Raw genomic sequence first — 27,870 nt, 5'->3', positions numbered from 1 at the left:
CCGCTCATTTGGATGAGGCAAATTCATGGAGGATAAGGAGGGTACCAGCAGCTTCTAGCCACAATGGTTGTGTTCTGCCTCCACTGCCAGATGCAATGTGGCAGATTAAGGACAAATGAAAGTATTTCTGCGCACAGTGCATAGTTAAACCATGGAACTCCCTCCCACAAGATGGCCACCAACAAGAACACACTCCCCTCCTGTGGTTTCCAGCAACTGGAATTCAGAAGCATTGCTGCCTCTGACCAGGGAGGCAAATAATAGCCATCAGGGATGGTAGCCATTGATATCCCTTTCCTCCACGAATTTGCCTAATCCTCTTTTAAAGACATCCAAGTTGATGACTTGCTTATTTGTTTACTTATTTGTTTATTTACTAAGCATCAGGTTGGCACGTACAAGGTTTTTGTGTGTCAATTCTATCAGCAAAATTAATTCGAACGTAAACTCTTGAGTTGCTTAACTCTTGCCCAGAACTCAAGGAAGAAGGGGAAAGTAAGAAAAACATCCCAAAAGGAGGAAAGAGGAAAAAAGAAAGATTAATTAATCTGTTCAAGCTCCCCCTTCCCTGTTCCTATTATTTGGTTGGTAGAAAAGGTGAAATCACATCAAAATTAAGGTTGGGATTTACCAGCCAGGCAAAACGGATGATTAAATGGTTTGGTAGGCTTGGGACGCGGGTGGCGCTGTGGGTAAAACCTCAGTGCCTAGGGCTTGCCGATCGCATGGTCGGCGGCTCGAATCCCCGCGGAGGGGTGAGCTCCCGTCGTTCGGTCCCAGCTCCTGCCCACCTAGCAGTTCGAAAGCACCCTTAGGTTCAAGTAGATAAATAGGTACCGCTTTATAGCGGGAAGTAAACGGCGTTTCCGTGTGCTGCTCTGGTGCCGGTTTGCCGGAGCAGCGTCGTCACGCTGGCCACGTGACCCAAAGTGTCTGCGGACAGCGCTGGCTCCCGGCCTCTAGAGTGAGATGAGCGCACAACCCTAGAGTCTATCAAGACTGGCCCGTACGGGCAGGGGTACCTTTATCTTTACCTTTAGGCTTGGTCTCTTGACGTTTGTGCTCTTCTGTGAAGTTGTTTGAATGCTATTTGATTGGAGATCATTTAAAAGATAGCTACAACAGCACTTTGGAATTGTGATTAGAATAATAATAATAATAATAATAATAATAATAATAATAATAATGTCCTTCATAATGCCTGAGTGTTGGCACTGCTGCCCAGGCCTGATAGCAGCCCTGCTTCAGTTCTTGCCTCCGACATGTGGCCTCCGACAAGCCTCTTTCACTCAGCCTTAGCTCCTTACACTGTCTGCAAAATGGGGAAAACAATCATAATACCCGCCTCCCTCAGATGATGGTTGTAGGGATTGCAAGAAGGCATTGTATCAAAAGCTCTGGAGGGCTGCATGAGATTCATCCCATTATTCTGTTTGATTATTTATTGATACGTAACTGAATGTTCTATGGATGCCTCTCTGTTTTCACTGATGTATTTCTTTGTGTTTTGGGTTCCAAATGTTGTGTACACATTTTCCTTTCCCCTTTTAAAATTATCTTACTGTGTTTTATGTAAGCCGCTTAGCAGTTTTGCATATTAAGTGTATAAATATTATTGATGAAGATGATGATGATATTAATACAGCGCTTTTCGATATTATTTTGGGCTTCTCCCACTTCTCTTATTTATTTGTTACATTTCGATCCTGCATTTCTGTCCCGGTATAACTCAAGGAAGCAGGAATCTGAATAGTTCCCAAGTGGTCTCCCATGCACAAACTGAGCAGACTCAGCTATGGATGGATTAAATTTCAGCTTCTCATTTTTCCAGAGTCCAGTATGCTTTTTTCCTTTTTTAAGTCCTCATGAAAACTCTCCAGCATTTTAGTGCAAATTTCTCCTGATACACTCATCCTTGCATGCAATTTCGCCTCATATGCATTTTGCAAAGCATCTTTGCACATTTATTTTCACTAACATGGGCATTTACACGCACACTTGATTTCAGAATGTTCTCATTCACATTCCTTGATTGGAGCATAGTGCTGCAAAATTAGGAGAGGCATGTAGTAGTAGTAATTATTATTATTATTATTATTATTATTATTATTATTATTATTATTATTATATTGTTTATATCCCATCCATCTGGCTGGGCCTCCCCAGCCACTCTGGATGGCTCCCAACAGAATTAAAAGCACAATAATCATCAAACATTAAAAACTTCCCTAAACAGGACTGCCTTCAGATATTTTCTAAAAGTCAGATAGTTGTTTATTTCCTTGACATCTGATGGGAGGGCGTTCCACAGGGCGGGTGCCACTGCCGAGAAGGCCCTCTGCCTGGTTCCCTGTAACCTCACTTCTTGCAGTGAGGGAACCACCAGAAGGCCCTCGGCGCTGGACCTCAGTGTCTGGGCAGAACGATGGAGGTGGCGATGCTCCTTCAGGTATACTGGGCCGAGGCCATTTAGGGCTTTAAAGGTCAGCACCAACACTTTGAATTGTGCTCGGAAACATACTGGGAAGGATACATCTGAAGGGTGTTTCTGTGTTTCAGTTTGCATATTGTTACGGAAACTGCAGATGAGGCTGGTTCGCCTATATGTGTGAACTGAATCCAGTTTCTCCCCTACCTGACTCACTCTGAGCTGCTTTCCTTCAGCAAAGTGGCTGCATCATACATCTTTGGACCATGCCCTGCACTCACATTTGCAGTCAGATGGATTCTTCCTCATTCTTCATCTCACCCTTTGCACAGCTACCCCTTTATCTTTGTCTGATTGCTGCATTCAACTTCTGCTCAGCTTTCTGAAGCCCCTCAGAAATCCACCCTTCCTCCTTTCATCCTGTTCCACCTTGATTTTGGCTCCTTTCCTCAAGATCTTCCGACGACGCCACAGCCTGGCAGAGCCTCTGATTGGCCAGATGTTCTGGCTGCGACTGATAACTCTTGTCCCCCATCCGGAGCCGATTGCTCACCCCCAGCAGGGAATATGGTTATCTCCACCAGACAGACTTCTTTTTCATCCGGAAGCCCAGAGATCTCTCTTCCTTGAGGCTTGTGGCTTCGGAGGTGGCACCGAAACACGTCCCTGCAGAGTCTCCAGATTTGGGAATGCACCTGAGTTCAGGGAAATGATTAAGGAGGTGGGGGTGAAGCAAGGGGGAGATAAAGATATTTCTACCCAACTCCCTCCCATCCACATCCTCCGGTAGGACTCTTTATGCCTGTAACACCTGTGTAACACATGCTCAAGGGGAGAGGGTTTACCTCATTTGCATTCCTGCTCACCATGCAGTTATTAAATGCACAGGAATCTTTCCAGGAGAACAAGTTAGAAACCCAACCTTACAGGTCACATGCTTGGCCCACTGGCTCTTTTTTCCAGCATCCGTGTACAGAGAACTGGACACGGAGTCATTGTGTGATGAGCTCCCTCCTGGCCTTGATGCCTTTACCTGTAAAATGGGTGTAATAGAAATATTTATTTATGTTTAAAAAAATTGGTGTGCTGTAATATAAAAAATCAATCAAAGCGGGTTGCAACAAACATAAAACCATAAAAAGTTAAAAATTGATGTCAATTAATCATTGTGGAAAGATGTATTCTTAATTGTTTTTATAGTCCTGGCAGCAGGTGTTTAAAAGTTGACACAGAAAGTACTCCTCTTCTTCTTCCTCCTCCTCCTCCTCCTCCTCCTCCTCCTCTTCTTCTTCTTCTTCTTCTTCTTCTTCTTCTTCTTCTTCTTCCTCTTCTTCCTCCTCTTCTTCTTCAGCGATCACTTATAGCTGAGTAAGATTGTCTTCTGTAAGTGACTGTGGAGGCCAATTCTGGATCCACACGTCCTTCCACAGTGGGGACATAGGTTTCCGGACAGGAGTCGATCACAGTGAGGGTTTGCCAAGCGTTCCTTCCTCTTAGCACGTTTCTCCCTTTTGTCCTGAGTTCGAGCGTCTTCAAAGCCCATGACACCTCTGGTAAAAGCTGTTCTCCAGTTGGAGCACTCACAGGCCGGTGTTTCCCAGTTGTTGGTGTTTATACTACATTTTTAAAGATTTGCCTTGAGAGCGTCTTTAAACCTCTTGTCGACCACCAGCATTACGCTTTCCATTTTTAAGTTCGGAATAGAGTAGTCGCTTGGAAGATGATAATCAGGCATCTGAACAACATGACCAGTCTAACAAAGTTGATGTTGAAGAAACAGTGCTTCAACACTGGTGGTCTTTGCTTCTTCCTGTACACTGGCATTAGTTTGCCTGTCTTCCCAGGTGATACAGGAAGTACTAAAGGATCCATGACAGATGGCCATCTAGCCTCTGCTTAAATACCTCCAATGAAGGAAAGTCCACCACCTCCCGAGGAAGTCTATTCCACTGTTGAACATTGTTGACTGTCAGAAGATGGTGGATTCTCCTTCATTGGAGGTACTTAAGCAGAGGTTGGATGTTCCTCTGCCAAGCATTCTCTAGCTGTGATTCCTGCATTGCAGGGTTTGTACTAGAGGACTCTTGGATTCCCTTCTAACTCTACATTTCTATGATTCTACCCTGGCAGTGTGGGCCAGGATACAGTGAGTCAGATCTGTGTAGCTCCTTCAACCACCCGGTTCCTCTCCTCAAGGTAAAGCCCACCTATGCAGGGGGCAAGGAGGTCCCTGCCATGCGGTGAGGAGGGGCTCAAATTGAACGCCCACAAGACCCGGCTCTGCTATTAAGGGAAGGTTGAAAAATGCACGGAGAGCAGCGCATTACAAAAATAATACAGCCATCTCGAAAACCAAAGGCAGGGATCAAAGGCCGGGCTTGGCTGCCCCGCGGAGGCTTCCTGCAGAGCTCCTGATAAGCCTTTGTAGTGGGCTTGTTTTAAACCGAGCTCCTCAAGGAAGGGAACGGCTCAGATGCTTGGCTGAGATTTCTTAGACTCCAAGATAAATTGGGAAGAAAGCAGAGGAGCAGGCGGGGGAGGCGGTCGGGAGGTTCCAGCAGCGAGCAAGGCAAACATCAAAAGCGCCCAGCCCAGAATCGGAAGCTGGCAAGCATCAAACAGCAGGCTGGCTCTCAGGTTTGGGGACAGCGGTGTCACACGGGGGTCTGTTGGTCTGTGGGAGTGCTGCTTTCATGGGATGATCTTGAACTGCAGAGATGGTTGCACCTGAATCTCATTAATCCGATTTAGTGGCTTACACAAAAGCAGAACCAAAACAGTCGTTCTGGTCAACATTGCTGGCCCCCACCCAGGTGCGCCAACTCTAGGCAGTGGAGGTGTCTTCAGCTCCCTCAATATTTGAAGGAGGTCCAGCCCCCTCCCTAACAGTATTGAGGGGGGCTGGGGCAGCCTAGCAGAAGGCTGCCCTGCACAGCATTGGGAGACATGTGTGACATCACACATGTGACATCACACGCTCACGATGTACACCAGCCCCCCTAATCTTGGGAGCAACCCAGCACCTCTACCCCCTGCCCTTCATAAAACCATATGAACAACCTTGCTGGATCAGACCTGTGACCCACCTAGTCCAGCATCTTGTTCTCACTGTGTCTTCAGGGAGGGTTGCGGGTTCTGATCTCGGGCACTTTTCTAAACTTAAGTTCCCATTCCAGTGGCTTGTAGAAAATGGTGGCAATAGGGTTTTGTTGGTGGACCGTTTCAGGGGGGCTTTGCCAACTACTGCATCTTAGGTTTCCTGGAGATGATTTCCAAATAACCCTCCGCTCCTGCAACATGCCGTGCCCGGGGAGGTCTGCAGTTTTGCAGAGAGGCCAATCTACCACGCTGCTCAATTTATATATTTTTAGCTGTAACGAGATGAAGGGGCTGAACAAGGCACCAGAGGGGGACTGGCTGACTGGCTCCTTCCCGGGCTGCAGATTAAACTCAGCCTTGGAAGATTGGAGGCGGGTGATGAATTCAAAGTGATTATAGTCACCTTTTAAGAAGAAAAAAACACACGCCCCTGGATCAAATACTGCAGCTGGGGAGTGAAACCCGTCTCAGTCCTCACCGCTCTCGGGGATTTGGACATCAAAGGCTTTCATTTGCCTTGGCATTTTGACTCCTTGACGTCCAAGGCCTCCGCAGAGTCCGTGGGCGAGAGTTTTCCAGGGGGAGAGGGTGCAGAAGGGTTGGGAGGGAGCTTTGGGGCTCTGGCGTGACAAGAGCGGATGGGCTGTAGGGGGTGCTGTGGAGTTGTGGGTTCCAATCCATTTGCTCATCATGGTGCTGATGGAGGAGACACCCATATTATTACTTGATTTTGGTTTAAAAATACGGTGGATGCTCGGCTTGCGAACGTGATCCGTGCGGGATGCAGCGTTTGCAACCCGCGTCTGCGCATACACATGTTGCGATTTGGCGCTTCTGTGCATGCACAAAGCATGATTTAGCACTTCTGCACATGCACGACCGCCGAAACCTGGAAGTAACCCGTTCCGGTACTTCCAGGTTTCGGCGGTCAGTTACCCTAAAAAATGCAACCTGAAGCGGTTGTAACCCGAGGTATGACTGTAAAAGTAAAACAAATAAACGGCACTTTGATATGTATAAGAAGGCAGTGCCCAAAACAGAAACACAATCCTACACTAACCGCAGTGAGACAATTCATATTCTAGATTCCTTACTCTCAAGGATCAGAGGTTTTTAAATGGGATAGCAGGTGAACAGTGTTACTTTTGATTCCACCAATCAGAGGCATACTGCTTCCAGTAACAGAGGCGAGACATAGGAACCATGGATAGTAGCCACAGATATTCCTTATTATCCTTGAGGAATTTGCCCAATCCTCTTCTAAAGCCATCCAAGTCGGTGGCCATCTCTGCCTCCTGTGGTAGGGAGTTCCAAATGTTAACTGTGCGAATAAGTCCTTCTTTTCATCTCCTCGGAATCTGCCAACATTCAGCCTATGAGTTCTGGAGAGAAGGAAGGGGACATTTCTCTATCCATTCTCTCAGTTCCAAGACCCAGGGATTATTATTTTTTAGCTGGAACTCAATCCTGGCATCTCTCAGGTGGGTGCTGCTGCCATTATAATAAAACAAGGGAGGTGTTCGTGGTGAGTTCCGGCACCTCTTTTTCTAGAAAAATAGCGCTGCCAAGACACTTGAATTCTGATGACCCAGACATGCCATTCCCCAATAGTCTCCTAGTAAATAACTCTCCCTTCTCTCTCTCTCTCTCTCTCTCTCTCTCTCTCTCTCTCTCTCTCTCTCTCTCTCTCTGCCAATCCTTAAAATCTATCTTCTAAAGAGCCCCTATTTCTCATTAAGCTTGTGCCTTAAACCTCTTAATGCTCATCTCCACCCACACAGAAGTCTCTAAGTGAGGCCTCGTTCCCATTGAAGCTGCAACACTTCAGACGGCAGGTGGGGCCTCACACACTAAGATGCTCCTGCATGCAATAAATGTGGTACCCAGACTGCTTTTTTGTCCATTCGTGGGAGGTGGAAATTCAAAAGCCTGTGAAGATGGCTGGGAAAATTTCAGTGAACTCTTTTGGAGGGAGAAGGGAGGGTTCAGCTTACGTTACATAAAAGAGGCGCAGAGAGTCTGTCTTGTCTGTCTCTCTCTCTGACTCCCCCCCTTTCAGATCTTCAGCACCTCATTTAAGTAAGGGAAGCCAAACTCAAGGTAATTTGTAAGAAGTTGATCTATTAGTGCAGCAGCTCCTGCACTTTGGAACTCCCTGCCTATTGACATGGGGCAGGCGTTTGTGGTTAGGCAAGGCTACGCTGAAACATAGAACTCGGAGGTGCCCTTTTAATTTGCTTTTTAGCATATTGTTGATTTTATTTTCGTGTGAATGTTTTAAATAGCTTTCAAACTGGTATTTACCAATAATTTTTATTCTTTTTGTAAATCGCTTTGAGGTTTCTTTCTTACGATCCCATAGTATATAAAATTAGCGAAATAAATAAATGTTTTACATCGATCAATTTAATGTGAGTTTTTTTGTTTCTTTGGTAAAACGCTTAGAGGTTTTATTATAATCAAGCAGTATATAAATGTTGTCAAACAAACAAGTAAAACTCTTTAAAGACTTAGATACAAGGGATAAAAATGCCACCTTGGAATCTTCTAATCTGTGTAAAGAAACCACCTCACTTTCCACCTCCATTTATATACTTATTTTATTACTATTTCTATCCTACCCTTCCTCCAAGGAGCTCATGGTGGCCTACATAGTTCTCCTTCTCCACATTTTATCCTCACAAGAACCCTGCAAAGTATCAAAGAACCATAGAGTTGGAAGGGACCCTAAGGATTATCTAGTCCAACCACCTGCAATGCAGGAATACGCCAGTGTCTCCTAAGGGGAGCGAACCTGCAGCCCTGGTGCTATCAGCACTGTGCTTTAACCTACTGAGCTATAATTAGTATGTTAGACTGAGATGGAGTGCTTGGCTCAAGGTCACCCAGTGAGCTTCTTGACTGGGCGGGGATTCGAACCCGGGTCTCCCAGGTCCCAACACTCTGTAACCACCACACTGATGACATCCGCCTTCTTACATAGAGGTTTCCTAACATGCTCAGAGGTGTTGTTACGGTCAAGTGGCATTTAAGTGTCGTCAAATAAGTAAGTTAAATCTTTTTGGAGATCTGGATGTGGAAATGACCAGCTTGGAGTCTTCAAATCTGTATAAAGAAACCATTTCTGTGTTCTTCCACTGCTGGCATCCACCTTTCTCTCTCTTCCTCTCTCTCTTCCTCTCTCTCTCTCTCTGCAGGGCTGAGGATTCCCCATATGAGGTCATGCAGCTGGACTTTGAAATGGAGAACTTCACCAGCCAATCGGTGACCCGGCGCATCATGTGGCATATAGACTACCGAGGCCGAAACCCTCCGCCCGACTTAGAGAAGGCTGTGACGGAGCTGGCGGTCATCCAGAGGGACATTCGTGCCATCCTGCCACTGGCCATGGTGAGGTTCCCAGTAGTCAGGCTGGAAGTTGGTTTGTGTCTGTGCTACCAGTGCTATTTTTCTAGAAAAGAGTTCTGGAACTCACCATGAATACCTCCCATCTTCTCTAAGAACGGCAATGGTGCCCACCTGAGAGGTGCCGGCACTGAGTTCCAGTGAGTTCTGGCTGAGAAAAAGCCTTGTGTGCTACCCCTTCTGTTTCCTGACCTGCCCGTATCCCAAAACTGGCCCACCGGACCCATTGCATGGTCTCATTCCCCTGACTGCAGTAAAGAAGCCTGTGTTTCCCACGCTTCTGGGAAGCGTAGTTCTATCACAGACACAGGTGGCGCTGTGGTTTAAACCACTGAGCATCTTGTGCTTGCTGATCAGAAGGTCTGTGGTTCGAATCCTCGCAAAGGAGTGAGTTCCTGTTGCTCTGTCCCAGCTCTTGCCAAATTAGCAGTTCAAAAGCAGACCAGTGCAAGTAGATAAATAGATATCGCTGCGGCGGGAAGGCAAACAGCATTTCAGTGCGCTCTGGTTTCCGTCACGGTGTTCAGAAGCGATTTAGTCATGTTGGCCACATGACCTGGAAAGCTGTCTGTGGACAAACACCGGCTCCCTCAGCCTGAAAGCGAGATGAGCGCCTCAACCCCATAGTTGCCTTTGACTGGACTTAACCGTCCAGGGGTCTTTTACCTTTTTACCTTTTTCTATCCCCTCACAAAAACTGGAGCCAGCAGCACAAGGGGCCTTTGCAGGCCAGCTGGCCAGTCCACGTGTCAAAACTGGTTCACAGGAGGCAGAGGGTGAGGAAGGCCAGAAAGGCCCCTGCCCTCCCTGCAGTGTAGGATCCGGGCACTATAACTACCACAGCCTCCTTTGTCCCCTCAAGGATACGGAGATCATCAATACGGCCATCCTAACAGGTCGGACGGTGGCCATCCCAGTCAAGGTCATTGCCATTGAGATGACGGGCGTCATCGTGGACATCTCGACTGACGCAGAATGCAAGTCCACTAATGAGGACATCATCAAGGTGGGTGATGGGGAACCAGGCTGTGTGGGTGTATGAGAGGCACTAACTGCATTTGTAAGATCAGTCCCAACACGGCTAAGCGGAGGTATCTGCATTTTATTACATTTGTTTTTTGTATTATTTTAATTACTTTTTAACGATGTGAATATGTGTGTGTGTGTGTGTGTGTGTGTTTATCTGTTTTACAATTTAAAATATTCATTTAAACAACCTTAAAATTTCAATGACTTCCCTTCTTCCCTTTCCATGTTCATTTTGCATAACACAAATCCCTGCATATTTTATATAAACTAAACCATTCAGTATTCCATTATGACATCCATCAACACTTATTTACACTGTTGAATTTGTCTTAACGCTCCCAATGTTTTCAAGTGTACACACTTCCCCCCCATATATTCAACAAACATTTTCCAATCTTCTTTAAACATATGTTCTTCTTGTTCTTTTATTCTATAAGTTAGGTCCGCTTCTGGCTAGCTTTTGGTATTTTATCTGTGTTGTTTTGATTTCTGTAAGCCACTTTGAGTCCCAGTCTGGAAAAATGACAGTAATTATTATTAGCATTATTAGTATTATTTTGTTCTAACCCAAAAGTCCCAATTCCTTGTATGAAAGGTGCTTTGAACTTTATGCAGCTTCTCCACCCCATAATACACACTCCCACCACTTTCACATACTCCCTGCTCCAGAAGCAGCAGCAGTCAGCCCACTCCCTGCCAAATTCCTCACAGTGCATATGGAACTCCCTCCCACTGGAGGCAATGATGGCCACCAACTTGGATGGCTTTAAAAGAGGATTGGAGGAGAAGGCTCTCAATGGCTACTAGCCATGATGGCTGTTTTCTGTTTCTATTCAGAGGCAGTGATGCTTCTGAATACCAGTTGCTGGAAGCTACAGGAGGGGAGAGGCCTCTTGCGCTCAAATCCTGCTTGTGTGTTTCCCAGAGGCATCTGGCTGGCCAACGTGAGAACAAGATGCTGGACTAGACAGAGCCACTGGCCTGATCCGGCAGGCTCTTCTATTCTTACACCCCTCGCCCACTGCCTGGACTGAAAACAATCAAGTTTGATTTACCATTGCCAGGTTTTAATGGTTCCCTTTCAGCCTGAGCGAGCACGCTAGCAATCCTGCATTTCTGGACAGGCTTCGAGACACTCTGATGGGGCTAATGTGCTCCTTCCCCACTCGTAAATCTCTCCGGTTGCCGGCCCTCGAATCCGGGGACGGGACCGAGCCTGCAAGCCGGGTTGAATAATTGATCAAGTCACTGCCCCTTTGCCTCCTCTTCTGACTTACCTTCCTCTATTCCTTCTCTGCCCCCCCCCCAAACCTACTGAGTTATGTTGACATTGCTCCGAACGAGGTATGCTTGGCAGGAACTCTTGCGTACCTGGAGAGACTGGAGGGAGGGCGATTGCTCTGTCAGGACTATAAACCTGCACCATCCATCAGGCAACCTGCTATCTGTTACTGTAAATAATTCAGCATTAAGGAGAGCCGTGGCGTCGTCGGTGGCTCCACTCCCCGGGTGTGTATTGCAAAGAGGGGGCATAAACAACAGGAGTAGCTCTATCGATCTCCGGGCTTGAGGAGCGCGGAGGAACAAGCCTCCGGTTATCTGTGCAGCGAGAGGCTGACGGATGCCGCGGCCCCGTCTGGCTCAGAGCGACGCGGATGCCTTGCGGAGCAAGCGCCTTGCGCTCAGGAGAACACGAGAACTCGTGGGCATCTAGTGAACAGGAGCTAGCCAGCCGTAAATCACCTAGTGCAAGTCGCAGTTAACTCCTTATTAGCGAAAATATGATCAGCAGCAGGAATGCCAGGCCTAATAAGCACAGCAACTTGTCTCCGGTAGGTGTTGCCCGCATGAAGCAGTTGCTGAGACTGAAGCAACCCCCAGGCAATCAGAGACTGTGTCTGCATGGAGCCAGTCTCTGCCCTCTTCATGCCTCTTCTTGTTCTGGGAGATCAGAGAGGAGGGGAGCTGGTTGCAGCAGGAAGGGGAGACATCCGTGCCTCTTCACCAGCCAGATCTCTCTGCCTCTTGGCCTCCCTCCTCCCCTGCTTCAGCTTCTGCCTCTGATTCTGGACTTCTCTCTGACACGGACTCTCCCAGCTCACTAAGCCCTGTTGCTCCTTCAGCTTCTGACACCTCCTCCCCACAGTCTTCTCCCTCTGACCGCTCATCGTCATTCTACCAACATTCCCTGAGCTCTGAGACTTCTTCCCCTGGAGGTTCCCCAGCTGGTTCCTCCCACCATTCCTGTGTCCAACCAGTCCATGACACAGAGCCATGGCGCTCCCACAGAGTGGTGTTAGGCTGCCTTATCTTGAGACGTGACTATTTGATCCATCTAGGGATGGCTCAAATGCGGACCACCAGCAGCCCAGCCCAGCCGGCTTCCTCCCTGATCCTGCGTTCTGACAATGTTGTTGTTGTTTAGTCATTTAGTCGTGTCCGACTCTTTGTGACCCCATGGACCAGAGCACGTCAGGCACTCCTCTCTTCCACTGCCTCCCGCAGTTTGGTCAGGCTCATGCTGGTAGCTTCGAGAACACTGTCCAGCCATCTCGTCCTCTGTCGTCCCCTTCTCCTTGTGCCCTCCATCTTTCCCAACATCAGGGTCTTTTGCAAGGAGTCTTCTCTTCTCATGAGGTGGCCAAAGTATTGGAGTCGCAGCTTCAGGATCTGTCCTTCCAGTGAGCACTCAGGGCTGATTTCCTTAAGAATGGATGCATTTGATCTTCTTGCAGTCCATGGGACTCTCAAGAGTCTCCTCCAACACCATAATTCAAAAGCATCAATTCTTCGGCGATCAGCCTTCTTTATGGTCCAGCTCTCACTTCCATACATCACTACTGGGAAAACCATAGCTTTTACTATACGGACCTTTGTTGGCAAGGTGATGTCTCTGCTTTTTAAGATGCTGATCTGGCAATGCCAGGGATCAAACCTGGGACCTGAGAGCCTGCTGGATCAGGCCAGTGGCCCAGCTAGTCCAGCATCCTGTACTCACAGTGGCCAACCAGATGCCTCTGCTGGAAAGCCTACAAGCAGGATTCGAGCACAAGAGCCCTCTCCCCTCTTGCACCTTCCAGCAACTGGTTTTCAGAAGCATTGCTGCCTCCAACTACAGTCATCACAGCAGACAGTAATTGATTGTCTTCCCCTCCATGTACTTGTTCAATCCTCTTTTAAAGCCATCCAAATCGCTGGCCATAGCTTGCCTCCTGTGGGAGGGAGTTCCGCAGTTGAACTATGGGCTGCATGAAGAAAACGGATAAACTATGCCAAGATGGTGAAACTTACAGGAAGAATTAGAAACCAGGAAGACACTGACTTTAATAAAGAATGGGGAAAGTTTATCATTTACTTTTAAAGATTACTGTAAACAATTACACACATTGGTAGGATGGGTGGAAATCTATGGAGTGATAAAGGATTTATAAAAATAGAGCTACGGAAGAGATGCAGAGGGGGAAATCATTATATAAAGAGCCACGGTGGGAGGGGAGGGAAGTCAAAGGGGATTATATGTTTACGTTGTTGTTGTTTTCTGTTTGTAAAAATGCAAAAATTAGATTTAAAAAGAAGACGAAGGGTTTTCTTTTCTCTCTCCCGAACCTGATTTTCTTCCCCATCCAGGGATGGATGTTACCCAAAGTGTAGCTAGCGTACAGCACGAGGCATTGGGGAGTTTTTCTCCAGCAGCGTTTCAAGACAGATGCTATTATTTGTCGTCCCTGGAAGGGCTGGGAGCGAGCCTGCTCCGGACTGTGTTGCTGGTGTGTTTATTAGCGCAGAGGAGGCGAGCGCTGTGGCGTCGTCTTTATTTTGATGAACGACACAATATCCAGAGATGCATTTCAGGGCTCATTTTTATTCCGATGCCGAGCTGAGATTGCCTTTGCAGACATGCTGAGCTGGTGTCTCTTGGATGTTGAAGGCAAGCTTAAGTAGCCCCGGGGGAATAAGAAGAAATAGACCCCAGCTAATGTCTAACACACACACACACACACCACGTATCCCTGACGCCAGAACAACCAGCCAGCTTCATAGATGAGAGGAAAGGTTTTCCCAAACAGTGGTCCACAAACCACCAGTAGTTTGTGAGAGGCAGTTCGTGACCTCTAGCATGGGAATTCAGCTTTGTCATGGCCAAAGCAGCCTCTTCCTTGGTACCCTAACTCACCAGTTTTGTCTTCAGGTTTCCAGCAGCTGCGACTATGTCTTCGTGAGTGGCAAAGAATCGAGGGGCTCCATGAATGCTGGGGTGTCCTTCAGCTACGAGCACCTCACCGCCCTCCTGGAGATGACCGTCTGGGTCCCCAAACTCCCGCTGCACATCGAGCTCTCTGACTCCCGGCTCAGCCAGGTGAAAGGGTGGCGAGTTCCAATCTTACCCGATAGGAGGTAAGCCAGGAGTTGGGGAAGGAGTGGGGTGGTTGGAAATCCTCTCGGGGATTGTGTTTGAGAGCCTCTAGGCATGCACAGCGGAGACTAGGCCATTCTCGATCCCATTGCCCAGAAGCTTCAGCTCATGCCAGAATTCTCCTCTAGGTGTGCTCACCTCCTTAGAACACGCAGGGACATGCAACTCTCTTATTTGAGAAACCTACCTGCTACAAAAAGCACCATCCTTTTTCAGACATTAACTAATTTTAATAGCATGTTTTTAAATTGTTGTAGCCTACCATAGGCCCTCATGGTGAAGAGATAATAATAATAATAATAATAATAATAATAATAATAATAATAATGAAAATAATAAAAATGGGGTGGAAATATCCACCCATTTAGAGTGAGGCAAGGCAGCACAGCCATCGCTCTGATTTGACTTTGCGATGTTATGTCACGTGAAATCCGATTGGCTACGTGGTGTCATTACGCCAGATGCACGATCCCTGATTGGCTGGATTGGCTGGTTAGTGGAAACTCCTTTTTAGGAAAAAAAGTGGGGAAGCGCCAGAGCAGCTGCTGGCTGACCCAACTGCTTTGGCTCCCACAGGTCTGTCCGGGAGAGCGAGGATGACGAAGAAGAGGAAGAGCGGCGGCAGAGCCGGGGCTGCACCCTCCAGTACCAGCATGCCACCCTGCAGGTCTTCACCCAGTTCCACACCACCTCCTCGGAGGGCACGGACCAGGTGGTCACCATGCTGGGCCCGGAGTGGATGGTTGAGGTCACAGACCTGGTCAGCGACTTTATGAAGGTCGACGACCCTCGGGTTGCTCACATGGTGGACACCAACACCCTCGCTGGCCGGGAGCCTGGCACCACCCTCTTCAAGGTAAGAGCGTAACAGGTACCCAACAAGGAAAGGACCATAGCTCTGTTCTAGATCACATGCTTTTCATGCAGAAGGTTCCAGGTTCAATCCCTAGTGGCATCTCCAGGTAAGGCATTAGAGAGACTCCTTGCCTGAAACCCTGGAGAGCTGCTGCCAGTCAGTGTAGACTGTACAGAGCTAAATGGACCAGTGGCTCCTATTTAAATAAGCCCTTGATTGGGAACCACGAGGACTGGAATCTGAGCTTAGTGGCGGAGCCTCTGCTTTGCAGGCAGAATGTCTTAAAGTTCCATTCCTAGAATCTCCTGGAAAGCCAATTCCATTCCATGTAGACAATACTGAGATGGACGAGCCAATCGTCAGTATAATGAATCTTCCTATGTTCCTCTTAAAATTAACCCTTTATTTGGAATAGTGAGGACTAGAATCTTGGCTTGCTTTTAAGTAAAAATTCAGTGATGGAGAAAAGGTTCCAGGCTTAATCCGCAATGGCAGCTATAGGTAAGGTTGGGGAAAAGACCTGGAGAGCTTCCACCAGTTAGATAGATAGACACAATTGCCTTGTTCTATATAAGACAACATCCTATATTAAGGAGCAGGGGTTATATGCCTCTGTTAGGGGAGGCAAAGGAGGTGCAGCTGTAAACATCAGTTTCCCCAACAATCTGAGCACCTTTAGATTTGCAGCTCCCCTCCCCTCCCCTGGCACTAGCCACTGCTCATATCGGAGACCCCTTTCTCACACATTCATAGAATTGTAGCATTGAAGCGGACCCCCAAAGGTCATCCAGCCTCACGTAAAGGAGAGTCAACCACCTTCCACCGGAATCCATTCCATGGCCGAATGGCTAAGTTCCTCCTAAAGTTTCGTCAGAATCCCCTTTCTTGCCATTGAAAGTCATCATTTCGGGTCCTCTGCTCTGAAGCAGCAGAAAGCAAGCTCCCTCCGTCTTCCATGTGACAGCTCTTCAGATTTTTGAAGGTGGCTGTTATCTCACCTCTCAGTTTCCTCCAGGCTAAGTATACCCAAGCCCCTCAACATTCTCACTTCACACATCCCAGGGCTAAGAAAACAGATCTGTTTTCCTAAGGGGGAAGGGGGGCTCATCTGCATTTTCCTGCCTCTACATTCCCCTTCCTCCTTGGCTGCACACCCCTACACCCCTTCTTCCTTCCTCCCTCTCTCTCTCCCTCTCTCGCGTTTTCTCCCTGAACCAGCTCCTCCTGAGCCTGTGCCAAGCATCTCTTAACTACAATTAGTTCCAAGCCTGGGCACTGTATTGCCTTCCTAAGCAGAAATTCCCAGGCTCCCAGATGCTGCCTTCAAAGATTTGAGCAGTTCAAGGTCGGAGTGTCTTCCCCCGGTGAAATGTACTTCGGAGAATTGTGTGTGCGTGTGTGTTTGCAGGGCGAGTGCATGAAGGGAAGGCCATGGAGTGGGGCTGTTCTCCGGCTTGGCTCATTAGCATCGCAGGCCTGGGATGGAAAGAGAGAAGCAATGCTTAGCTAGAGACCTCAGCAGGCAATTTCTCCATCAAGAATCACAGAATTGGAAGGGTCCACGAGGATCATCTTTCGCCCAGCGTGGGACTTGAACCCACAACCCTAGGATTAAGAGTCTCATGCTCTACCGATTGAGCTATCCTCTGGCTTTTTAAAAGGATCTCCCAGCTTGGGGTGTGGGATGACACTTTTCCATTCCATGGCATTCATCCCTTTAATATATATCGTTTTTTTACACACAGCACACAGGGCTCATCCAGACTTCCTTTTTGAGCTTAGTTTCTAGGCGCCGGTCAAGGGCAGCCCTGCAGAGAGCGCACTACAGCAATCCACAAGGATGATGCGCAGTATTAGAAACTCAGATATATAAGCTAGGCGCCAAATGGCTCATTAAATGAGGGTTACAGTCACCAAAGCAGAAGGCCTGGTTGCCCTTTGGGGACAAGACGACTTTTGGGCTCCTGAAACTCGTTCTGATTGTGCAGATAAAATATAACTGATATAATTCTGCAGGATGTGTTGCTGGTGTGCTCAGGGAAGTTTTTAATTTTTGATGTTTTATTGTGTTTTTAATATCGGTTGGAAGCCGCCCAGAGTGGCTGGGGAGGCCCAGCCAGATGGTTGGGGTATAGATAATAAATTGTTATTGTTGTTGTTGAAAACAGTCCAGATCCACAGATCCCCAGGCATACACCTCCAGGTGGTGGAGACGTCAGGCCCCATCCTGGCACCCGGGCATCTTCACTAGAACGCATGTTGGCCAATAGCCAAGTGCAAAATACACCTGGCGCTGGTGGTGATGAGGAATGTGACTGGGCGTTCCTCCTAATCCCAACCAGGGGAGATGTTCCTTACGGCCCACTTCTCTTCCCGTAGGTGGTCTCTCCGCTCATGGAGGCGGTCCTTGGGGAGACCCTGGTGACGGTGGCGGACGAGAAGGTCAGCATCACCGAATTGAAGGCCCAGGTCATCTCAAACCTCTCCCTCTCCCTCCACCCCAGCCCTGGGAACAGCCACACCATTGTGGCCAAGACGACAGCCCAGCAGACTCTGAACTTCTCCAAGCAGGTACTTCTTCTGGGGCAGCCCTCATGGATTGGGGGCGGGGGAGGGGGTAGATTTAATTAATTAATTGTCTCATTCTTTCATTTAGAACCCACTTTTTCTCCAAGGAACTCTAGGGGCCGGCCGCACTTTCCCCCCTCCCTGTTTTATCCTCACAACAACCCTGTGAGGTAGGTTTGGCGGAGCAGTAGTGACAGGCCCCAGGTCACCCGGTGGGTGGTCCTAGCCCAACACTCTAACCCAGGGGTCAGCAAACTTTTTCAGCAAGGGGCCGGTCCACTGTCCCTCAGACCATGTGGTGGGCTGGACTATATTTTGGAAAAAAAATAAAAAATGAACAAATTCCTGTTCCCCACAAATAACCCAGAGATGCGTTTTAAATAAAAGGACACATTCTACTCATGTAAAAACACGCTGATTCCCGGACCATCCGCTGGCCAGATTTAGAAGGCGATTGGGCCGCATCCGGCCCCATCCTTAGTTTGCCTACCCATGCTCTAACCACTACACCACACTGCCTCTTGCTTGCCTTCTCTCACTCTAATCATTTCCTTAAGTTTACATGTCATTGCTGCTGCCCAATATTTTTGCTAACCGTTCCTGCGCTGTGGGTGGTGACCTATTTCCCTCCCCCCCATTTGTCACAAAACGAGTGTCTGATCAGCTGCTATCAAATTCCATATTAAGTTTATATGTTTTTCTCGAGGGTCCAAATCCCTTCTGAGAAAATTATCAGAGCATCCAATGGCAACTCGTACGATGTCTGTGGCGATATAATCTCTACTGTCTTGCCCTAAAAGATGATAGATAGATAGATAGATAGATAGATAGATAGATAGATAGATAGATACAAAGATAGATAGATGATAGATAGATAGATAGATAGATAGATAGATAGATAGATAGATAGATGATAGATAGATAGATGATAGATATATTAGTTTTTATTCACTGTATTCATTTTCATCTTCAAACTGTTTAGCATGCCTGCACAGAGATATATCTCTGTTTACATTAGAGCATATGGCATGCAACAATTACATAAAATTAAAAATAACCCAACAATAAACACTCAGATAATCGTTTTCTGAATATATTAGCAAAGTTGTGTCGGAAGCGCACATACCCAAATTATTGCAATTATTACAGATATGAAAATGAGGTATAGCAACGTGTAGATTGGTGAACATACATAACCCAAAAGATTTCAGTCATTGGACCAATCTAACAAATGTGTCCAAAACTTCCCATTGCAGAGAGGATAAATTTTACTTTGTGGAGTCATAGACCATTGAGAGAGCAGCTTGTAATGTTTTTCTGTAACGTTAACACAAACAGGTCCTGCCGGATGAGAAATTAGAACCCCTATTATTTCCTTTTAAAGCTTGTACGCAGATGCGATTTCAAAGTATTAAGGCAAAAAAAGATATATTTTGAATAGAACAACTGCTCAAGTTTCCCTTCTTATAAATTATTACCTCAGGACTTGACATTTTACCACAAAACTCACACCATCTTATTCATCCGTTATATTTTATTCTACATAACTTATCCATTGTCTGCACTGAAAGCATCGCGGAACTAGGTCCATTTGAGGCCTTCCCACCATCGTTTTGAAATTGCCATTATTTACAATTCCATTGTGATTTACCCAGTTAGCCGTTTGGCCTCCTGCTACCTTACTTACTTATTTATTTTATATATTAAAAAATGTTTATAGACTGCTATCTCATTTTTTAAAAATTCAAAGTGGTTTGCAACAAAAATACAAAAAACATGTTTTTAAAAGGTTTTAAACAGACGTCAATTAAGCACTGAGGAAAGGTGTGTGCTCAGTTGCCTGCATAGGCCTGACAGAATAGAAAAGCTTTCACCAGAAGGTCTCTTTGTTTAAAAGAAAAGAAAAGATGTGAGCAAGGATATATTTAGGTGTTGACATTGTATTTAAGCTATTCCAAACATCTCAGGCTGCATCTGTACAAGGATTTTGTATTTGAATAAAAATCGGTTGTCACAGGATCCTAGAACCGTAGAGTTTGAAGGGACACCCAGGGGTCATTCAGTCCAACCCCCTGCAATGCAGGAATCTCAGCTAAAGCATCCATGACAGAGGGCCCACCCAGCCTCTGCTTCAAAATCTCCATTGAAGAGTCCTTTCCCCTCTCTATAGTAACCATGGAATAACTGTGATCTCTGCTTTCACTTACACCATGGAATTACCTTTGAGACATTCAGCCATTGGGCTATTACTTTTAGATGTGTAGCTTTATATTAATCTACTATATTGAGACATTTTATTCCTCCTTTGTTGTAGCTTGTCTCCAAGGTTGCCTTGGGAACGCTAGCTCTTTTTCTTTTTTGCCACACAAAGTTTGTAAGTAGTTTTTGCTGGTTCAATCATACCCTTTTGTCACTCTTGGCCATTACGTTTTCAAATAGATAAAGTAGCCTAGGAATTTCTAATGCCGCAACGTTACATAACCATGTGAGTCCTGCCTGAGTCCATTTTAAAAACTCTTTTCAACCTTCATAACTTTCATTTAATTTAAAATATATGGTTGAAGACAACCCGGTTCCTAGATACGTTATCAGCGTAACTGCCCAATTAATTGCTCTCCCTTTCATCAAATTTGCTTTAATTGATTGCAACACATTTATTTCAGGTTTGGATGAGCTCATTTTTGTAGCCAAACGACATCGCCAAACCTCCCTATTATTTCAAGGAATTTCTGGTGCAGATTTTAAGGGATGAGTTAAGGAAAGCATTACATCATCAATGTACAAACAGATTTTGGAACTCGTAGACTGAACCTTCATCCCCGTTGCATCTTCTGTTGATCTTATTAGGACTGCTAACAATTCAATACATTTTAGAAAAAGGAAAGGGCAACAACTGCAGAGGGCAACAATTCGTGTCTGGCTCTTCTGTTTACATAAACTGTCCAGCAAAGGGCACCTATAATGATTCAGGGGATGGAATAGTAGAATTATAAAATCGTAGAGTTGGGAGGGACCCCTGAGGATCATCTAGTCCAACCCCTTGCAATGCAGGACCCTCAACTAAAGCATCATGAAAGATGGTCATCCAGGCTCCATGGAAGGAGAGTCCACAACTTCTCAAGGGAGCCCATTCCACTGTCAGACAGCTCTTACTGTCAGGAAGTTCTTCCTGATGGAGCTGCTCCCTTATGAGGAAAGATTGCCACATTTGGGGTGTACTAGTTTGGAGAAAAGGCAAGGAAGAAGGAGCATGACAGAACTTTATACAGTTAGGCATGGCACGGAGAAAGAAGATAGTGAGAAGTTTTCCTCTCTCACTAGAACTTGTGGACATCCAACAAAGCTGAACGTTGGCAGATTCAGGACAGATAAGCGAAAGATAAACGTGGAACTGTGGAACTCACTCCCACAGGAGGCAGTGAAGGCCGCCAACCCTGATGGGTTTAAAACAGGATTGGACAAATTCATGGAGGGCTATTGATGGCTGCCAGCCATGACAGCTGTGCTTTGCCTCCACAGTTGGAGGCAGCAATGCTTCTGAATGCCACAGGAGGGGAGAGGGCTCTTGTGATCAGGTCTTCCTTGCAGAGACATCAGGTTGGCGACTGTGAGAACGGGATCCTGTATTGGGTGGGCCACTGCCCTGATCCAGTAGGCTCATCTTATGTAAGAGAATGGGGATCTGGGCCAGCGAAAGGGTGTGGCCTCAGAAGGGGGCGTGGCTTCCAAAGAGGGCGTGTGGCCTGACCAAGAGACATTGCCTGGGGAAAGTTTGAAGGGCCAGACAAAGAAACCCATGGGGGCCACATTCAGTCCACAGTCTCGAGGTTTCCTGCTCCTGATGTGAAAAGGGACGGGGGGTTTCCACACAGTTTGTTTCCCACCTTTCATTTCTCCTTCTTCCGCAGGAGGCCTTGCTGAGCCTCTGGGTGTCGTACAGCGATGGCACGACCGCTCCGCTTTCCTTGTACGACCCCAAGGACTACACGCTGGTGGTGACCAGCCAGGACCGGGCGGTGGTGTCGGTGATGCCTGAGAGAGCCTTTCCGCTGGTGATGGCCGAAGGCGAGGGGGCTGGCGAACTGGTCAGGGCCGAGCTCATGATCTGCGAGAGCTGTCAGAAGACCAAGAGGAAGAGCGTGCTAGCCACCGCCCTGGCTAGCGTCCGAGTGCATTTCAGCTCCGAGGAGGAGCCCACCTACGACTACGAGCCTGTCCAAACGCCCAGCAGGCCCGGGCGGGAGAAGGGGAGCCCTGGCACCACGCCCCGGGTGGAAGGCGACTGGCACTTGCCGCCCAGCCCGGAGAGCCGGCCGCCCAGCGCTGCCCTCCCGACCGAGGACTTCCCCACCATCCCCACAGGTTATGTGCAGGTGACGCGGGGGCTGACGGACCTCGAGATCGGCATGTACGCCCTACTGGGCGTCTTCTGCCTCGCCATCCTCGTCTTCCTCATCAACTGCATCGTCTTCGTCCTCAAGTACCGTCACAAGCGGATCCCGCCGGAAGGCCAGACCAACATGGACCACTCTCACCACTGGGTTTTCCTGGGCAACGGGCAGCCCTTGCGGGCCCAGAACGACCTCTCGCCCCAGCCCGAGAGCTTGGGCAACCCTCTGGAGAACGTCCAGACCTGCTGCCACGCCGACCACCACAGCAGCGGCTCCTCGCAGACCAGCGTGCAGAGCCAAGTGCACGGGCGGGGGGACGGCTCCTCGGGGGGCTCCACCAGGGACCAGAGCGAGGACCCGCTCAACTCGCCCACCTCCAAGCGGAAGCGGGTCAAGTTCACCACCTTCGCCACCATGCCCTCCGAGGAGCTGGCGTACAACTCCATCCCCATCGCCGACGAGGAGGACTTGGAGTGGGTCTGCCAGGACATGGGTCTGCAGGGACCCGAGGAACTGCACAACTACATCCACAGGATCAAGGAGATTGCATAGCAGGCTTGGGCCCCACGCTTACCGGAGGCGGAGGGGGCTCCCATTGGAGAATCGGAATGGATCGGCCGCATCGCCCTCCGGCGTTCGCTGGGCTCCCCTGCGGCCCTCCTCTAAGTGGACCAGCCCGCCGCTGGCCCCGCTATGTTCAGAGAGAGAAGGAGGGTGACCCCCTAGGAGGGGGATGGATCCTTTTGCTCAGAGGGGGAGCCGGATGTGCGGAAATCAGCTTCTGCCGCAACTGTGGAAGTGCCAGGCGGCGCGCTGGGATTGGGTGGGGGAGACTGGGCCAGCTGCGGCCAGCTGGTGCTTCTGCCCATAGCCAAGTATTTAAAGGGGGGTGGGGTGGGTGGCGCCGCCAAGCAGGCCGAAGGAGTGGAGAGCTCAGGAGCCACCGTATGGAATTGCCCCACAGAGGGGATAAGTCCTTGCACCTGATTTCGGTTTGGCCGGGGGAGAGGGGAAGCTTGCTCCTGGCCTCCCCAAAACGACCACTGCTGCCTTTGCTGCCGCCCGTCTCTGAAAGGCAATCCTCCCCTCGGCTTTTCTTCTTCATTTTTTTTTTTTGCACAATAAATGTTGACTGTTTTTTTTATATATATAAAAAATAAAATAAAAAAGATAATATTCAGGGATTCTGTCTGATCGGGTGGGACCTGTGTGGAGCAGTGCTGCCTGCCCAAGCCATAATCTGATTCCTGCATTGCCCTGCCCATGCACCTGGCTGGGTTTGTTTACCTGATACGCAATCTGGTTTTCCCAGTGAGGGGGTGGGTGCGTTGTGGAACAAAGTTGGAAGCCAGGAGCCTCGCGGGCATGCACATCCTTGCACCAAATATCAGTGGAATAAGTCCCAGGAAGAGACTGTCAGGTTCCCATTCTGGGACAGCCTCCCAGTGTTTACTTGCTTGGTGGGCCGACTGGGTGGGCCTTGCAGCCCAACCAGCAGCCATAATGATGGTTGCAGCGTTCCTTCCCTTCTGCTCCGCAGTGCTTCTAGTCCCTAGTGAGGCAATGCAACCCACCTTCCAGAGAGGGGGGTGGTGGACATGCTCTCCCTTTCCTGTAAACTCTCTTCCATTCCTCTTCTGGGAAGGGAGCTCCTCTGTGTGCCCCAAGGAAGGAGGGCTTGCACAAGGGGGAGGCAGGCTAGGAAGCAAGGCTTAGGGCATCGGGATAGCCGTGGCTGTGCTGTTTGGGGCAAGGTCATCTCTTTGCACACATAAAGTCCCATGTTTCATCCCCAACAGCATCTTTGGGTCGGGCTGGGAATCTCCCCTGCCTGATACCCTGGGAAGCAGCTGCCAGTTAGTGTAGACAATACTGAGCAACATGGACCAGTGTTATAGGGCAGCTTCCTATGGTCCAGTGGGTCAGTGTGGGAGGAGGGCTGGATTTCACATCTTGGTTAAAAAGAAACAAGCTCCTCTTGGATGCAGGATTCTCATTTCCCCCTTCATGGGTCTCTCTTTATTTCTCCTTGGATTGATGCGCTCCTTCTTGACTTGGTTTGGGGTGGGGTTGGGGAGGCCGGGATGTTGATCCCTGCAGGTGAAAACATTCATTTGGACGAGACTTCCAAAAAAAGATTTGGAACTCAAGAGTTGCTGACAGGGGTGGCGCCTTTCGATGAAATCTGAGTCTGTGGCAGCGCACATCACAAGGCTGATTGACCCTCGGAGACTCAGAGGGGGTTTAGGCACTAGGGGGATATCTTGTTCGGAGTGGGCCTTGGATAACAGCCCTTCCAGGGTCAGTCATTCCAAAAGGTCCCCTTTCTTTTGGATCAGAACCAGTCTACCCATGCAGGAGAATCACATGGTATGGTTCCTAGGTGGACCCAGGTTGCAAGGGGTGGGGGTGGAATCTCAGAATGAAAAAAAAAAACATGACACCTACCCTCCCCATTGGGACTTCATTGCCATCACATGTTTGAAAGAAAAACTGGGAACTAAAGCCTAATGGTGGACTATAGCCAATGGTGGCAGTCCATGGAGTAGAACTCTATGATGTCACTTGTCCTGGACTGTACCACTGAAGGGGGAGGGAAGGGGAGTCTCATGGCCTTGGACATCCCCCCCCCACAGAGCCCCCCCCATCCTCTCAATTACAGCATTGTAAAATAAATATATTAAAATTTAGCTAGTAAAAAGAGCACAGCATAATTAAAAGCCCTCCCTATTTAAAAAGCTCCCAAAGGCCGTTTGGAAGGACAGCAAGGAGCATAGAAGCCAACTCCTAAGGCCAAGGTCCCTTTGGGCCCCCAATAAAATATTTAAGGGGGCTGCCCCCCCAAGTTGATAGGGATTGCCATTCAAATAGTGTGGGTGTCCCCCGTCATGTGATTGATTATGCAGGACAGGGTTTACCTGCCTCCCCCCCCCTGTTTTATTCAAGTTGGCACCCCTGGCAAGGAGGGAGCCAGTCTGGCTTCTCTAGGGAGGGAGTTGCAAAGTCTGGGAGCAGCCACTGAGAAGGCCCTGCCCCGCACCAAGCATGCCTGTGAGGGGGATAGGACTGAGAGAAGGGCCTCCCTTGAAGATCCCAGAGCCCAGGCAGGTTTGTAGGGGAGAATATGGTCTTTCAGCTAGCCTGGGCCTAAGCCACATAGGGCCTTCTAGGTTATAACCAGCTACATTTCAGCCACTCAGAGAAGTGTTCGCACAGACATTTCTCTATCCTTCATCCAGGAGAGGTAAAATCAGCCTCAGAGTTCAAGGAAGGTTTCCAGCCAGGCAAAATCTTTTGGAGAGGGAAGTGGTCTGAAAGAGTCCTGGCAGCCAGTCTAGAGGGCCCATTTGGCCACTGGGCGTGAAGTTGCCCACCCCTGTATTGTTGCTATTTATTTATATAAATATTTATAAACCAACTGCTCATATAACATTTCCAAAGTGGTGTATAGCAATATATGCCAATACAATCAAATGTAAGACACTGATTTAAAAAACAAAACAGCAACAACGATTGGCTCGCCTTAAGAAAATGTAAATCACTGAATTGTCCTGTTAGCACAAAAAAGCTCCTATTTATTTTCTTGATTTAGTCCCATTTACACAATCCACCCTTCCTCCACAGAGCTCAAGGTGGCGTACATGGTTCTCCTCCCCATTTTATCCTTGCAACAACCCTGTGAGGTAGGTTAGGCATAGAGGCAGGGACTGGCCCAAGGTCACCCAGTGAGCATCATTCAAACCATTGTTTCCCAGGCCCTAGTCTGACGCTCTAACCGCTGGCTCTCTTAAGATGAAGCTCCGGCCTAAGTTTCCACGTGATGAAATATCAAACTACCATACTACTTGGGTTATTGCATTTATTTCCCACCCTTTCCCCACAGGAGCTCAAGGAGCTGTGCATTGTTCTTCCACTCCATCAATTACCGTATTTTTTGCTCTATAAGACTCACTTTTCCCCTCCTGAAATGTAAGGGGAAATGTGTGTGCGTCTTATGGAGCAAATGCAGGCTGCGCAGCTATCCCAGAAGCCAGAACAGCAAGAGGGATTGCTGCTTTCACTGCGCAGCAATCCCTCATGCTGTTCTGGCTTCTGAGATTCAGAATAATTCTTTTCTTGTTTTCCTCCTCCAAAAATTAGGTGCGTCTTGTGGTCTGGTGCGTCTTATAGAGCAAAAATATGGTAATCCCCACAACAACCCTGTGAGGTAGGTTAGGCCGAGAGGCAGCAACTGGCCCAGAGTCACCCAGTGAGCTTCATGGCTGAGTGGGGATTCGAACCCTGGTGTCTCGGAGGCCTTGGTCCAGCACTCTACCCGCTAGACCGAATTGGCTTTCTAGAGATGCCTGCAGGTTAGCAGCAGGGATGCCAGCCGTTAACTCTGCTCCACAGCGTGGGTCCAGCGGCGCAGAATGCCTGACTTCCAGCTGAAGTCGGCCAGGCAGTTTTGAAGCGCAGGGGGGAATCAGCAGCTTTCTCTGGATGGTCTCGGTGATTGTATTAAACAGTTTGAGCTCTGTAAATCCCACTGTGTGGAATGAGATAATGGAGTTCGCCTATCACATTTCTTCCTGTTCACTGAATGTGGTCTAAGGCTGTAGTTTTCCTCCAGAAAGTGTGAGGAACAGCGAAGTGTTCTGAAATCCCCATTGTTGGTCTGCTGCTGCCGCCGCTGAATATTCAGCCAACAGTTGAATTGCAGCAGTTCTCCAGGGCAAGAAAGACAGGTATCGCATTGCCCAAAGTCCAGTTTCTTGAGAGCCAGTTGCGAGAGTGTCAGACTAGCAGCTGGAAGTAGACCAAGGTTCAAATCCCCCTAGTTGACCTTGGGGACAGTCACTGCCTCTCAGCCTTGCCTACCTCACAAGGTTGTTGTGGGGATTAACTTGAGGAGGGGTAGAACCATGTACCCCACATTGAGCTCCTTGGAGAAAAAGGTGGGATAAATATGAGGTTTTCGGTTGTATAGGGAACAAACAGAAATTTTAAAGTCGACATAAAACACCTCCCCCAGGTGCCAACTTGAATATAATACTGGGGGGGGGGGGTAGGTAAGCCCTGATCCACATAATCGATCACATGACATGGTGCACACACCATTTGAATGGTAATGCCCGTCCGCTTTGGGGGTGGTGGCCCCCTCAGCCCCTAGGAGTTGGCTCCTATGCCCCTCCTGTGACAAAACGAGAGCAGAAGCATTATCAGCGTATATAAGGAAAGAATACATCAGTGAGAAGCAAAAGCAGGTGCAAATTCAATAATAGGAACTGGACACTGGCAGAAGATCAGGAGAACATCAGGCATGCCTCAATTGTCCTGGCAGTTTCTGACAGATGTTCTTATCTGTGTGATTCAGAGGTATAGAAGATAAAGTCCAACCGTAGCACACCAGAAGACACTGGCTGTTCTTTACCCTGCAGGAAATGTAGGTTGTGGGTAATTTGCTTCTAAAATTACAAGGTTACAAATGTTTTTTTATGCCATGCTTGCGAGGATAGATAAATGAATAATAATGAATAGATAATTTGGATTCCCTACATAAATGCTAGCCAAGTGGTGCATCCTGGAAGCTGGGCAGTCCCCGGAACTGCAAACTTTGGATGCATGGACATCCAATTAAGCCGAGTGTTGGAAGATTCAGGACAGATAAAAGAACGCCCTCATTCATGCAGCACGTAGT

At 48.1% G+C, this 27,870-nt stretch overlaps 1 protein-coding gene across 1 annotated transcript in view; it reads left to right on the top strand.

Moving 5' to 3' along the window:
* The window catches only part of TMEM132E (transmembrane protein 132E), a 126,002-nt gene extending 102,632 nt beyond the window's left edge, over positions 1-23,370 (top strand). The window contains exons 4-9 of the mRNA XM_053366256.1: positions 8,725-8,917; positions 9,795-9,938; positions 14,151-14,356; positions 14,952-15,231; positions 17,611-17,802; positions 21,708-23,370. Coding sequence (XP_053222231.1) covers positions 8,725-8,917; positions 9,795-9,938; positions 14,151-14,356; positions 14,952-15,231; positions 17,611-17,802; positions 21,708-22,742 — 2,050 coding nt within the window. The 3' untranslated portion in view covers positions 22,743-23,370. The remainder of the gene's footprint in view (positions 1-8,724; positions 8,918-9,794; positions 9,939-14,150; positions 14,357-14,951; positions 15,232-17,610; positions 17,803-21,707) is intronic.
* Positions 23,371-27,870: the final 4,500 nt, after the last annotated feature.

Source organism: Podarcis raffonei, chromosome 15, assembly GCF_027172205.1.
Source record: "Podarcis raffonei isolate rPodRaf1 chromosome 15, rPodRaf1.pri, whole genome shotgun sequence".
In the NCBI taxonomy this organism is placed as follows: domain Eukaryota; kingdom Metazoa; phylum Chordata; class Lepidosauria; order Squamata; family Lacertidae; genus Podarcis; species Podarcis raffonei.
Note: the sequence above shows the minus strand (reverse complement) of the source record. Positions and strands in the feature narration are given on the sequence as shown.